At 49.4% G+C, this 13214-nt stretch overlaps 1 protein-coding gene across 1 annotated transcript; it reads left to right on the top strand.

The window, feature by feature from the left end:
* Positions 1-5355: 5355 nt before the first annotated feature.
* On the top strand, positions 5356-9316 carry ARL4C (ADP ribosylation factor like GTPase 4C). The gene has a single exon (XM_030580798.1). The coding sequence runs from the start codon at positions 5767-5769 to the stop codon at positions 6343-6345; it is 579 nt and encodes a 192-aa protein (XP_030436658.1). The 5' UTR covers positions 5356-5766; the 3' UTR covers positions 6346-9316.
* Positions 9317-13214: the final 3898 nt, after the last annotated feature.

Consider the following 13214-nt stretch of genomic DNA (forward strand, 5'->3'; position numbering starts at 1 on the left):
AAATTATTTGGGTTCTTTTGAAAATCTCACCTTAAATACTTGGGGAGTTAAGCACTGAAATGTCTCCGAGGATCTGGACTATTGAGTCTGAAATGGTGCACAGCTGATCACTTTCCCTTTCTGCGCTGCAGTAGCTCTTTAAAATAAAGCAGAAAAACAAATAAACCCCCCAAAGTGTCCTTTCCCCAGCCACTGAGCACCGCAGCAGCTTTAAAATCCACTTCACCGTCTGGGGCCCACGTGTCAGCTCTGGTTTATTCCACCCAGGCACAGCAGAGGGCGCTCTGGTGTAACAATGACGACTCGGGGGGCCGTGAATGGAAGGGACCTGAGCGATTTGGATTTGCAAGACTAGCGGGTTGTCTGACTAGCCAAACAGATGCTGTGTCTCCTAAAACCTGCTTTTAAACAATGCTAGAGCTCGCCCGTCTTCACACTTGCTACCCCCATTCACCATTACTGGAGTGCTGGGATCTTTGTTAGTATTTATTGCAATTGGTGGTGCATTTCCTTTGGTGGTGCTCTGCTGTGGGAGGAGAAAGGTAAATATGTAAGTGGGGTGGCTTCCATGAGCCCCTGCAGCAGCAATTCAGAATCAGCCACTTGTTTATGTGAGCTCATTGGGCTGCTCCGGAGTACCAAGGTGCAGAGATAGGATTTTAATTATCACTCAACCATTTGAGAGAAGAAACAGGACAAAAAGTCCTCTGCTAGGGTAAGTTGCCACAGGGCCTCCCTGTAAGGGAAGAGAATACAATAATTAGCAGTAATATTACAATAGCACATTGTAACAGGGGTCCCACTCACCATGCAGGTACCTCCTGTTGTACAGATCCGGCTGGGAAAGTAGCCCTTGCAATATGGGGTGTCCCCCTCTGCCCTCTACAATAATCTCTTCTACTTGGAACCTGGCCCTCTAGCCAGGTCCCTGTTTAGTCCATCCCTTCCAGGACTTTGAAGCCTGACAGGGCCACTATCCAAATACCTTCCCCAGGGAGTGCTCAGTCCCAGCACAGGCTCTGTGCCACCATGCCAGTGGCTGGCAGGGGAGCCCAGCTCCACCTGCTACATTGGGTTCCTGCCCAGGGACCCTATAGCCTTCAATCCAGGTCTGCTCAGTCCCCGTTCCCTGTTCCTGCATCCCTGGGCTGGGCTCCTTCCTACCCAGCCTCTCTCTTCCCTTGCCTGTTTCTGGGTTTACCACAGGAGCAAACTCTGCTCCCTGTGGCTACTTCACCCGTCTCTTTGCCTCTTACAGACTCCTTACTCTAGAGCAGGATGCCAGGGCTTACTCATCCCTTGGACTCTCTCCTTGTCCCTCACAGTCTTCCACCTTCCTCCTCTATTCCCATTCCCTGCACAGCTTCCTGGCTTTATAGTGCAGTCCCAGCCCATCCCCAGCTGGGCTTCACTCTCAGTTAACCCAGGCCCTCCCTCTCCCAGGTGAGCCAGGTAACCTAACTGGCCTCTCAGGCTGCTGTTAGCCCTATCAGGGCTGGTGTGGGGTGCCCACTCCATCACATACGCAAAGAGGGGCTCCATTGTGCTAGGTACTGTCCTGAAGAGCTTGCAAGCTAAGTAGGAAAAGGGTGTGAGAGGAAACAGAGTGGTGGTGACTTGCCCAGGGGGTCAGTGGAAGAACTGGGACCAGAACTGAGCGCTCCTGAGTCCCAGTCCAGTGCTCTGCCCACTAGAGCACACTGCCTGTCTATGATACAGCTCTGCCACTGGTGATCAGATCTGTAGTTCTTTTATTTCCCAGCCAAAAATGGTAGCATCTTCAAAGCTCCTACTAGCTACTATTACTGTTTTTAAACAGCTGTTTCTTTTAATGATATCTTTATTATGAGCTGGTAAAGGACATGTGCTGAACTAAAAATCAGAGTCAAGTTCCCTGTGTGGTTCACAGTGGATCAAAACTGTGTAAACAGGAGACAACATAGTTTGAGCTGCTCTTCATGTCAGGGCAGGATTGCAAATGCGTCAGACCGGCTCCCTTGCGGTTGAGAGCTGGGCATTTCTTCTCTCCACTGGCTTGGTGAGGAGGGGCTAGGCAAGAGCGTTAGTGCCTCCTTTTATGTCATTGCACTGTTGTCTGTTGTCTATATGAGACATCCTTTTTTACTGACTTTAAGAAATCAGATTTATTGTGTTAATAGTTGTGTGGAGCAGCCAGACATACAACAGCAGCTAGTTGTTTTCATGATTCCTGAGGGTTTTTTTAATGGTATTTTACTTAGTGGATAGAAAACAACCCCTACAATTACTTTTGTCTGGCACGAATCTGTTGTGTCATTTGCATAAGATCATGGAAAGAAGGGCTTTTTATATGTCCGCTTAGCTCCACTGATTTTAGTCAAGCTGCATCAATTTACAGCAGCTGAGGGTTGGCCCAGGGTTTCGAATGAACTGAGGTCTCATCTATCACTCAAGTGCTGGAAAATAATATTTAGCTGCTACTCTATCATGAAACCATGAGTGAAATAGCCATCAGGTCTATGAGCTGATAACCAAAGGGCTTCCGCCTATACATTTACCACCATCTCTAATCCTGCTGTGGTATCTGTCACCCATACTTCCAAACCAGAACTAGGCCAAGCTCTGATCTCAGGTATGGTAAGGAACTGACATGTTAATTCCTGGCCGCAGTCTCATGAGTTGTCTTAAGGTTCTGAAATCAGACTGGGGTGAGTATCCACTTGGAGAAGAGATTTGGGGCCAAGGAGGAGGCAGAACACTGCATTATGTCCTAGGGCTTAAAAGGGGGAAGCCCCTGATTCTTCAGGCACTCCGCTCTGCAGAGCAGAGCTCCTAGCCAGCACCAAACCACAGCACACAGCCCTGAAGCGTCAACAGTAAAGATCATGCCAACATAGCGTGTGCCTGGTAATGCACCCCATGGCTGCAGGTTGTGTAGCCTTGGCTGAGCTGTCCCTGCTCCCCTCTGATTCAGCACTTGCATGGGACATGGTGACTCACAAAGAATCAGATTCCCAGCCACAGCTTGCTGTACCTGTGTGTAAGGCTAGTCCTGGAGCCAGCTACAGGCACTGATTCCGCAAGGTTCTTGAGGCATTTGATTTGCCCAGTGATCCCCAAGCTTTTGAAAGTCATGCCCCCCCTTACCCCTGTCTGCGACACCCCCCTCCCCCCACCCTTCTGGAGCCAGGGCTGGGAGCTGGCCGGGAGTGGGGCTGCAATCAGGCCCTGGTGGGGGCCAGCAGCCAGGCATAGCTCCGCTCCTGGCCTTGTCCCCAGCCTTGGCCCTGGGCTGGGAACAGAGCTGTGGCCAGTGGTCAAGGTTGGGGGTTGTCACAGGGCTGAGAGCGGTGCTGCATCAAGGCTGGGGACTGGGCCAGGTGCGGGGATGGGAGCCAGGGACGCAGCTGGAGGTGGGACCGGAGCAGAGCTGGGGGCAGGGAAGGGCTGGGTGGCACTCCCTCCCTGCCCCTCTGGAGGCTGGCCCAGGCCCCACCAGATGGTCCTCCATGCCCCCCTATGGGGGCACATCCCACATTTTGAGGTGCTCTGGACTAGCCCCATTTACTTCACTATGTTATGGACCCTGCTGAATGGGGACCATAGTGATAGAAACTGCTTTGCAGGCTGCTGGGTCTTGTCTGCCATCTGAGAGGCCTGAGCATAGAAGAGATTCCCCTGACTGGTGGTGGCTGGATCTGATATATTCAGCCTCTGCAGTGCCACAAATTCCTCAGCAATGGCCCTTGAGTCACTCCAGAAGGAGCTCTGACCAGGCCTACTCAGCCAAAACAAAGATGAAGTTTAAAAGCATCAAAATGAAGGCCGCACTTCTGCTCCCAATCAGGTTAATGGCGAAATTCCAGCTGGCTCCAGTGAGAACAGGTACAAAGGGATGATCAGGCCTCCAAACTGTGTGTGCAAACAAATTCCAGGAGGACAAAACTCTTCAGGAACTACACATCTCGTAGCCTAGGGAGAGATACTAAGGAGAAAGGGAAGCTCCTTGTAATGCCTTTTGTTTAACCAACTAGCAAGGAGTTATAGGGGTTTTTCCAAGAAAACTCCCATTGATTTCCTTCCGTGTTTGCCTGCATAGGGATGGATGTGTTACACACCAATATGCAGCATTTTATAGGGCGTTATAGAGCCCTGCACAGATATTGACTAATTATTACTGCTCCCCTTTAGAACCAGGGAAACTGAGGCAGAACAGTAAAGCAACTCAGCCAGTGTCACAGATCAGTTGCGGAGACAGGATTAGAATCTGGGACCTCCAGTCTTGGACTAGTTCCACCAGACCAGGCTGCCTTCCAGTGAAAGGTGAAGGGGCCTGAGCTTCACACAGGGACAGGAATCTGGTGAATAAACGCAATCCATAAACAATTCAGAAGTAGGGCAGTCTTAAGGGAGGACTCAGATTGAACAGACATAGGCTGACCAGGTAGCAAGTGTGAAAAATCAGGATGGGGGTGGGGGGTAAGAGGAACCTATATAAAAAAAAGCCCCCAATATCAGAACTGTTCCTATAAAATCAGGACATCTGGTCACCCTACACAGACATAATGGCCATTAAGCGACAATCATTCAAAACACAGCAGAAAGCATCTGTGGCTATAAAAGGTGGTGGTTGTTTTTCAGTAAAGAGCAGCTGGGTTGAAAATGTATTTTAGAAAGGCAGCCATCTAGGTTAATATCTTCTCCAGACCAGCGAGTCCTTTTTGTATTGGTCTTGCCTGTCTTCAGCAAAAGCCCTGTAACAGGACTGCCTCGCCTGTGCTATTACATTATAAAGCACCAGCACACGCGATAACCAGCCCCAGCCATGCTCAACCACACACGGTTAAGACGGATCAAAGAAAGGAAGTTGAGCAGGGGACCGGCCTCTCTGCTCACAGCGGCGAGGGCTGGACTGTTGTCCCTAGGACAGACGGTCTGAGCGCCGGTGGCACTGACTGAGCAGTTATGAGGGCGATTTTCCAGCCAGTGCTATGCAGGAGGTCGGACTTCATCAGCAGGGTCCCTGGGGGAGTAGCTGGCCGTACAGCGGGGCACTCCGGCCGGCGCGCTGTGAATGGCGGGGGGGGGGGGCAGCATTTCCAGGGCAGCGCCAGGCTCGGCACAAGACCAGCCCTGGCTCAGTTGCTCCGCTCAGGGGGGCCGGTCGCGCCGATCCAGCCCCAGGGCGCTCGGGCGGGGAGGCGGGCCCCGGACATTCACGCCCGGGGGGGGCGATGGAGGTGGCGGGGGCGGAGGGGGTGTGTCGTTGCCCTTTTAAGGCGCCTCCCTCGCCGGCGCCGGGGGGTGCCGCGGGGCGGGGTTTGATGGATTGAACTGCGGCTGCTTTTCTCGCTCAGAGCCGAGGGGGGAGCCGGAGCGAGCGGAGCGGCTCTCGGGGCAGCGCGCCTGGCCAGGGACCGGGAGCCCCGGAATGAGCGGGGCGGGCGCCGCTCGGAGGACTTGATCCGGGGCTGGGGGCTGCGTGTCTCCCGGCCGCCCCCACGGGAAGGAGGGAGCCCGGCCGGAGCCAGCCCAGAGGCGGCTGCTGAGTGTTTGATGGCCCCGCAGGCTCCTAGCGCGGACCCCGGGCTGATCACGCCCTGGCTGCGCTGATTGCAGCCCCGGCCCCTTGGCTTCCCCCGGCGGGGACGCCGCGCCGCCCTGGGGGATTGCTGCAGCGCCCCGACGCGACGGGGATGGGCGCGCTGTAAAGAAGCCCCCGATTTGAAACCCCTCCCGTGGCTTGGCCAGGTTCCAGCTGCGGCGGAGGTGGTGTGGGGGGGGGCCATGGGGAACATCTCCTCCAACATCTCCGCTTTCCAGTCCCTGCACATCGTCATGCTGGGCTTGGACTCGGCCGGCAAGACCACCGTCCTCTACCGGCTCAAGTTCAACGAGTTCGTCAACACGGTGCCCACCATCGGCTTCAACACCGAGAAGATCCGGCTGAGCAACGGCACGGCCAAGGGCATCAGCTGCCACTTCTGGGACGTGGGCGGCCAGGAGAAGCTGCGGCCGCTCTGGAAGTCCTACAGCCGCTGCACCGACGGCATCATCTACGTGGTGGACTCGGTGGACGTGGACCGGCTGGAGGAGGCCAAGACCGAGCTGCACAAGGTGACCAAGTTCGCCGAGAACCAGGGCACCCCCTTGCTGGTCATCGCCAACAAGCAGGACCTGCCCAAGTCCCTGCCCGTGGCCGAGCTGGAGAAGCAGCTGGCGCTGCATGAGCTCGCCCCCTCCACCACCTACCACGTCCAGCCCGCCTGCGCCATCATCGGCGAGGGGCTGACCGAGGGCATGGACAAGCTCTACGAGATGATCCTCAAGCGCAGGAAGTCGCTCAAGCAAAGGAAGAAACGATAACGGCCGGGCCCAAACCCCGCTAGCCTGAAAGGCTGCCGGGCCGGCCCCCCTCGGTGCCCGTGTCTAGACAGGCGCTCGGCCCCCCAGCGCCTTTCATGGGGGCGCCACTGCTTGTAACTTGCTGGCAGGATTAGGAGGTGGGTGAGGCTGGCGTCTGGATGAAGCGGCTGCTGTTTACCCCCCAAGGACGATCAGACCCATTCGCATCTGAACTTGGGAGGGAACTGCCTTTCCTTTTAAATCGGACTATTTGCGGTGGAGTTTGATGCAACAGGGCTGGCCCCTGTGAAACTGAACTTGAATTTGCTCCTGTCTCTGGATCCTTAAAAACAACACAAAAAAGTGTGTGTTGTGGGGGCGGGGGGAATACTGCTTCAGGAAGCACTGGATGCTGAGGCATCTGTTTGTGGTTGGAAAACTCTGGTAGGAAATCACAGGCCAATACATCTTGCTGAATGGTGGATAGGTAAAGTGAGCCTCCTGGGAGAACTGCTTTTCAGGTTGCACCAGACCTCCCCTTCCCTTCCCCCTCTGGATTCAGCCCATATGTGGGTCATTATCACACGCAACAAATCAGACCAACAAAATCTATGAAGCCCTGGAATGAATGAATGAATGAATGATACACTACTGCTTGCAGTAGCTGCGTGTGCTTGAAGGGAATGCCCAATTGTTTCAACTGAGGGTGCCCATCCTATTTTAAAAACAAAGTCTATCCAAGGACAGAAATGTATTGATCCACAGGGGATTTAAAGCTATATAGCCAGCTAGATGGCTTGTGACCAGCTGTTGACTGGTGCTGAGTTTTAAGCTGTTTGCTGAAAGGGGTTCTCTGTGAATTTTGCCATGAAGGGTTCTCAAGCATCTTTTCATTTTCAAACTTTTTTTTTGTTCTGTTTTTTTTTTTTTTTTAAACAGACTGTTTGTTTCCTGTAGCAATGGTAAGCAGTAGGTTTTGCCTTTTATTGCTGTAGTCTACAGGTGGAGACATGTTTGGATTATCTTAATTTGGTTCGATCTGGCTGATTCAATTTGTGCACTCCATTTAAAAAAAAAAAAATCTTATGACACTGCTGGATGATAAGCCCCAACAGTTCACCTCAGCTGCATGGATATAAAAGCAAATGGAAAAGCACAAGAGTTGCTAATTAAAATTCTGGTATAACCATGGACTGTGAATCAAGCCAGTACTTTAATCAACAGAATACAAACATTAGGTAGCTAAGCTAATCTTGTACCACCCAAAATGGCAAGAGTTTGCAAAATCTTTAATGCAAAGGGATATTCGAGTGCAGAGCACCTATTGAGTGGGAAGCAGTTTTAAGAACTTTTTGATACAACCAAAGGTTTTAAACAAATTCAGGGCTGAGAGTGCTAGCTGCAAAGCGTGCAGGGGGGAGAGGGTACTAGTGCAGTAAATGTACAACAGGATCAGACTTGTTTCCAATCACTTCATCAGTGCAGGATCAAGCCCAGTGTTTTAGCAAGATCCTGGAGGGCTGGCCCTTCCCCATCAATTGGTGTTTTGACATTAACTTCACTGAACACAGGATTGGACCCTAAATATACATATGCTGTCAGTGTGTCTCTCATGAAAACCCACCTCACAATGAGAAAATTCTGACTCCCAGAATTTCATAACAAGAAGAGAGTTTGGAAATCACCAGCAAGCAGTTTTGGGCATACCAATGTCCCACACCTGTGGTTCACTGGTCTTAACATGATCATGTGAGAATTTCCGGTGAGGGAAGTATTTGGCTTTCTGCTTGAGTGCATTTCCCAAACAAAGAAAAAACCTGGGTGAATTTCAGGCAGCTGATTCTCCTTTTCAGTCATGAACTCACTACTTTCCCAATAGCATTTTGTAGAAATCCAATACTGAAACCAAATGGTATTTATATGCCTGCAAGATTCCAGGTTACAGGGGTAGTGACTGCTTCATAATCTAAGAAGTGGGCTGGTCCCATCATTTCAGGAGGGTCCGTACAGTTTGATTGGAATTTTTTTTTCTTTGCCTTCATATAAAACACTTTCTGAAGCACTTTGACATTTGGTAGTTCCACACTATTGAGAGAGAGAATCTATTTATTTTGTGACACTGCAGAAGCCAAATGCTCCAACCTTTGTTTTGAATGTTAAGTGTTTAGGGGTTAAATAAAAAGATTCTGGTCAGAACCTGTCATGCTTTAAAAATGAATACATATTACAGGGTCTTCCTCGCCCCCAAGACTTGACTCTGGATCCTGCAGACTTTGCTGAGGCAAATAGTTCCACTAACTTAAATGGGACTGTTTGTGGAAATAGGACATGTAGTTGCAAGATTGGCTCCTTACTGGACAGTCAGTTAAACTGGCCCTAATTAAGCAAATTATTTAAGCATTGCCTAATTTGATCCCTATCCAGCAAAAGCACTGAAGCATGTGCTTAACTTTATGTATGTGTTTAGCTACTGTGCTGGCTAGGGGCCAGATGGATCCAGGGTTATGGTCACTAGTTGTACATTTTTGCCGTAAGCTAAAATACTTCTCCAATTAGTAGTTAACGGGATCATTGGTATTTCTATAGTGTTTCAGGACTGTAATGACTGTTCCTCTGCGCTATGGCAGAATTGAGCTGTGTTGCCATCTGCAACTGACCAGATAATTAGTCCTCTGAAACAGTGATTACAGAAAAGCTTTACTTGGTCTGCTGTTCTGAAATCACAGTTGGACTTACTCCAGGTTGTGTGTCTTCTCAAAAAAAAATTTTTGGAAAAAAATTGTTTTTGTTTTTTTGTTTTCAGCAGACTTTTCAGACTTTGTCTTCACAGTGTACCTGTAACTCAAGAAAAATGCCATGGTACCTAGTATAACTTTTCATTTTATCTTGTCATCCATCCTCTGTTCTTTCCATCTTTTCTTTTCTTTTTTTTTTTCTAAAAAAAGATGCAAACACGATGCTGTGAACTGAAATAAATTATTTATACAATGAATTTGACGGAACTCTTTTGTTCTTTCTCTTAATAATTCAGTGTGTTTTCATCCATGGCTCTCAAACCTCTTTACAAAGGAGGTCAGTATCATTATTCCCATTTTACAGATGGGGAAAGAGGCACAGGGAAGGGAAATGACTTGTTCAAGGTCAACCAGTGGCAGCACCAGGGATAGAATTCAGGTCTCCTGAGTCCTAGTGCAATGCACTAGCCACCAGGCTACACTGCCTCAGAGGAAAATAATCTTGTGAATAATCACGGGACTGGGATTCAGGACATCTTGAGTTCAATTTGCAAGACTGTTAAAAACTCCCTGTGCAAGCTGAGCAAATAGTTAATCACTCTGCACCTCAAGTCCTCATATGTAAAATGTAGATAACACCATTGTCTGTCTTGTCTAGTCTAGTGAGACTGTAAATTCTTCAGAGGAGGGCCTGTCCCTCACTATGCGTTAGTACAGCACCTTGTGCAGGGGGTTCTCTAGTCATGACTAATATAAATAACTAAGGAAAAAATAATAGTCCTGACTTACACCAGACCTACAACAGCAGCTGAGGGCACGGAGATCTACGGTTGCATGGCTCCTCTGAACATTGGCCCTGCTAACAATGGTGAATTTAGAAACATCAGGACTTGGGTTGCTGTTCACACAGAGCGCTCAAGGTGCGAGCTGCGGGTATGGGAGATGTGTGTATCATGCTGTGAAGTGGAGACATGTTCCTGAAGGTGCACCGTGATGTTGCTGTGGAAGGCTTTCCAAACATGATGTGCACATGAGTCCCACTTCTGTCAAAATTTACATACCTGCTTAGCTTTACACAGCATGTGTAGCCCCATTGACTTAAAAGGGATTGTATGCACAGTGCATAAGGATAAGCACAGGCATAAGTCTTTGCAGGAGCAAGGCTAGAGTCCTGTATGGTGGCTAACATGTGAATGTAAAGTACACTAGAGATGCTGTTAGCTCCATATAGAGCTGTGGAGGCAGATCTTCTGCCCTGTGAAAGCTGTAGCTGGGCTAAGCACTTTTAAAATCAGTGTGGGGACTTCCCGGGGTGAGGTGCTGTGGGTCGGGCTTGGCAGCACAGCCAGGCTGTTAAAGTGCATTCTGGCACTTTCCAGCTGCCACAACCGCCCTTAGGGGCACTTCACTGCAGCCCTGAGGCTGGTCTAACCAGGTTCCAGATCAGTGCCTCAGGTACATTATTTCCACTAAACCGTGACACTCGTGCATTATTATTAGCACCACAGCAGCATCTGCAGACTTCAGCTGTGATCAGGGCCCATCATTAGCACTACACAGCCATCCTTTCTCCAAAAGAGTTTAGGCCCAGATTGCAAAAGCATTATGGTGCTTAATTCCCATTGATTTCAATACCGAGGAGGATTTGGGCTTCACATGCTAAATGGACCAAGGGGGGAAGGGGCACCAGAGATGCACAGCAGTGAACCCATGCCCCTAAGGTCACAAAGCCGGTGACCACATCTTGAGTCTCCTGACACCCAGGCCAGTGCTCCGTCTACTAAACCATGCTTCCTGTAGCTGCAGCTCACAGCTTAACAAAGACATCACGTTCACACAACTGTGCCTCAAGAACCACGGTTTACTGCAGCATGCAACCTTGGTGGATTTCCTAACCTAGATGGGGCCAGCTTGTGTTTTGATTCCTAAGGGCAGGGCTGCAACTGTCTTCTGAGTTTTACTGGGATATGGGGGGAGTTGGCTATAGGCCACTGATTGAACTGAGAGGAGATGCTGAGCTGTGATTAAGTGGTTGTCCAGGGTCATTACTATACCTGGGCCTCTTTGCCATAGCTAGCCCTTTAGAACAAAGGGGATGCCAGGCCATTCCCAGCCCCACCCTCTGGGACTTAAATATGCACTGACTACAATGTAAGCAAACTTAAAACTAAATACACAGCCTGAAAATGCCACAAACAAACTAAAAAAGAGGACTTGTGGCACCTTAGAGACTAATAAATGTATCTGAGCGTAAGCTTTCGTGAGCTACAGGTAGGGTGACCCGCTGTCCCAATAAAATCAGGGCTGTCCTGATATTTAGGCGTTTGTCCCATGTCCCAACCTATGTTTGGTCAGGATGCAATTTGTCCCGCTATTTCACACTCCTGGGTTTTTTGGATTTTCTTTGCTCTGCTGGCAGGACTCCGCTTTTTTTTTTTTGCTCTGCCGGTGGGACTCTCCCCATCCCCCTTCCACCCTCCCCGTGTGTCTCGCTAGTTTCTTAATCCCATCTGGTCACCCTAGCTACAGCCCACTTCTTCAGATGCATAGACTGGACCATTTAGTAAGGAGATGTAGCTACATACAGAACATGAAAAGGTGGAAGTAGCCATATGAGCTATAATCAGCAGGAGAAAAACTTTTTGTAGTGATAATCAAGATGGCCCATTGCAGACAGTTGACAAGAAGTGTGAGGATACGTAACATGGGGAAATAGATTCAATCTGTGTAACTATTAGTGAGCAGAGCTCAAGGGGCAGGACCTCAGCTGGTGTACATGGGCGTTGTCTTCTGGGCAGCTCTGCCCATATACGCCAGTGGCGGATCTGTAAAGAGTTGAGGGCCAGATTCCTTCCTGCTGAGGCTCCTGCACCGATTTTCACTGTGCCTTAGGAGTGGAGTTGCTGAACTTCAGGTGATATTTTAGCTACCCTGGGCTCAGGCCATTGAGCACTAGAAAGATAAGGACTGAGACCTTGAACATGGCCTGCTATTCTATGGAAAGCCAGTGTGGAGAGCAGAGGCCAGATTCTGTCTGTTGGGTAAGACATGTTCATTCCCTCTTCTTTTCTGTCTTGTCTATTTAGACTGGGAACTCTTCAGGTAAGGGTCCATTTGTACAGCTCCTAGCACTATGGGGCCCTCATCTCACTTGGGTCCTCTGAATGGCACAGTAATACAAGCATGAAATGTTTGCTATTTTCTTTGCTGCACTATTAGGTGTAGGGGAAAAAAATCAAACCAGTGCAGGGTCAAAAAAGCACAAGAGTTGCACTGTTGCTAAGTGTGTGACCAGTGCGCTCACCAGCCTTAAGAATTGCCAGCTCTGTCGGAGTATGTTTGTTGATGGAGTCTTTGATGGCCAATCAAGTATGTTTCCTGTCTTTGACATTACACGTTCCACTACGACATCAGAGCGGTTTCTTACTAGAATATATTGAAGACTCCATTTATACGTGTATATAACCTGTAGCTTAGCTGATGCATCAGTGTTCCAAACACACCTAGTGTTTGGAGGTACAGTTTGACAAGGATCTGAACTTTGGGAATGTTCTGACCTGGGGTTTTGGTGGGGTGCATTATATAGCAATATGGGTCAGCCGCAAAATCTGGCTCAGTGTCTGGAACCAAGCATCCCCTATGTTTGAGGGTCCCAGATCTAGGTTTGAATGAGAGAAATATCAGGGTTGGAAGGGACCTCAGGAGGTCATCTAGTTCAACCCCCTACTTGAAGCAGGACCAATCCCCAGACAGATTTTTGTCCCATGTCCCTAAATGGCCCCCTCAAGGGTTGGGCTCACAACCCTGGGTTTAGGAGGCCACTGCTCAAACCACTGAGCTATCCCTCCCCCAAAGAAGAGAAAGCAGTAATGTTTCTACCTGGTTTTCAATCAATCAGGGACCTTTTGCTTGTCAGGCAAATGTGATAACCACTACACTACAGAAACCAGCTACTTTGGGTTGATCGCTACTCTTATCTTTCCAGTCAGCCCCAGATTCTCAAAAGCTATTTAGGTGCTAAATCCTTCTTGGATCTAGGACTTATTCCTTAAAAGCTACATTCTCCTAAATTATCATTTATTTTAGCCTGGTGCTGATAGCAAATCTACACAGTTCCCACAACATGCTAGGTGCTTTCCAAAGACAAAATGTGGG

Source organism: Gopherus evgoodei, chromosome 11 (genome assembly GCF_007399415.2).
Source record: "Gopherus evgoodei ecotype Sinaloan lineage chromosome 11, rGopEvg1_v1.p, whole genome shotgun sequence".
NCBI classification, from domain to species: Eukaryota; Metazoa; Chordata; order Testudines; family Testudinidae; genus Gopherus; species Gopherus evgoodei.

Bases quoted from the DNA above. Each gene is read 5' to 3' on its own strand.
- ARL4C (XM_030580798.1), top strand. From the start codon at position 5,767: ATGGGGAACATCTCCTCCAACATCTCCGCTTTCCAGTCCCTGCACATC.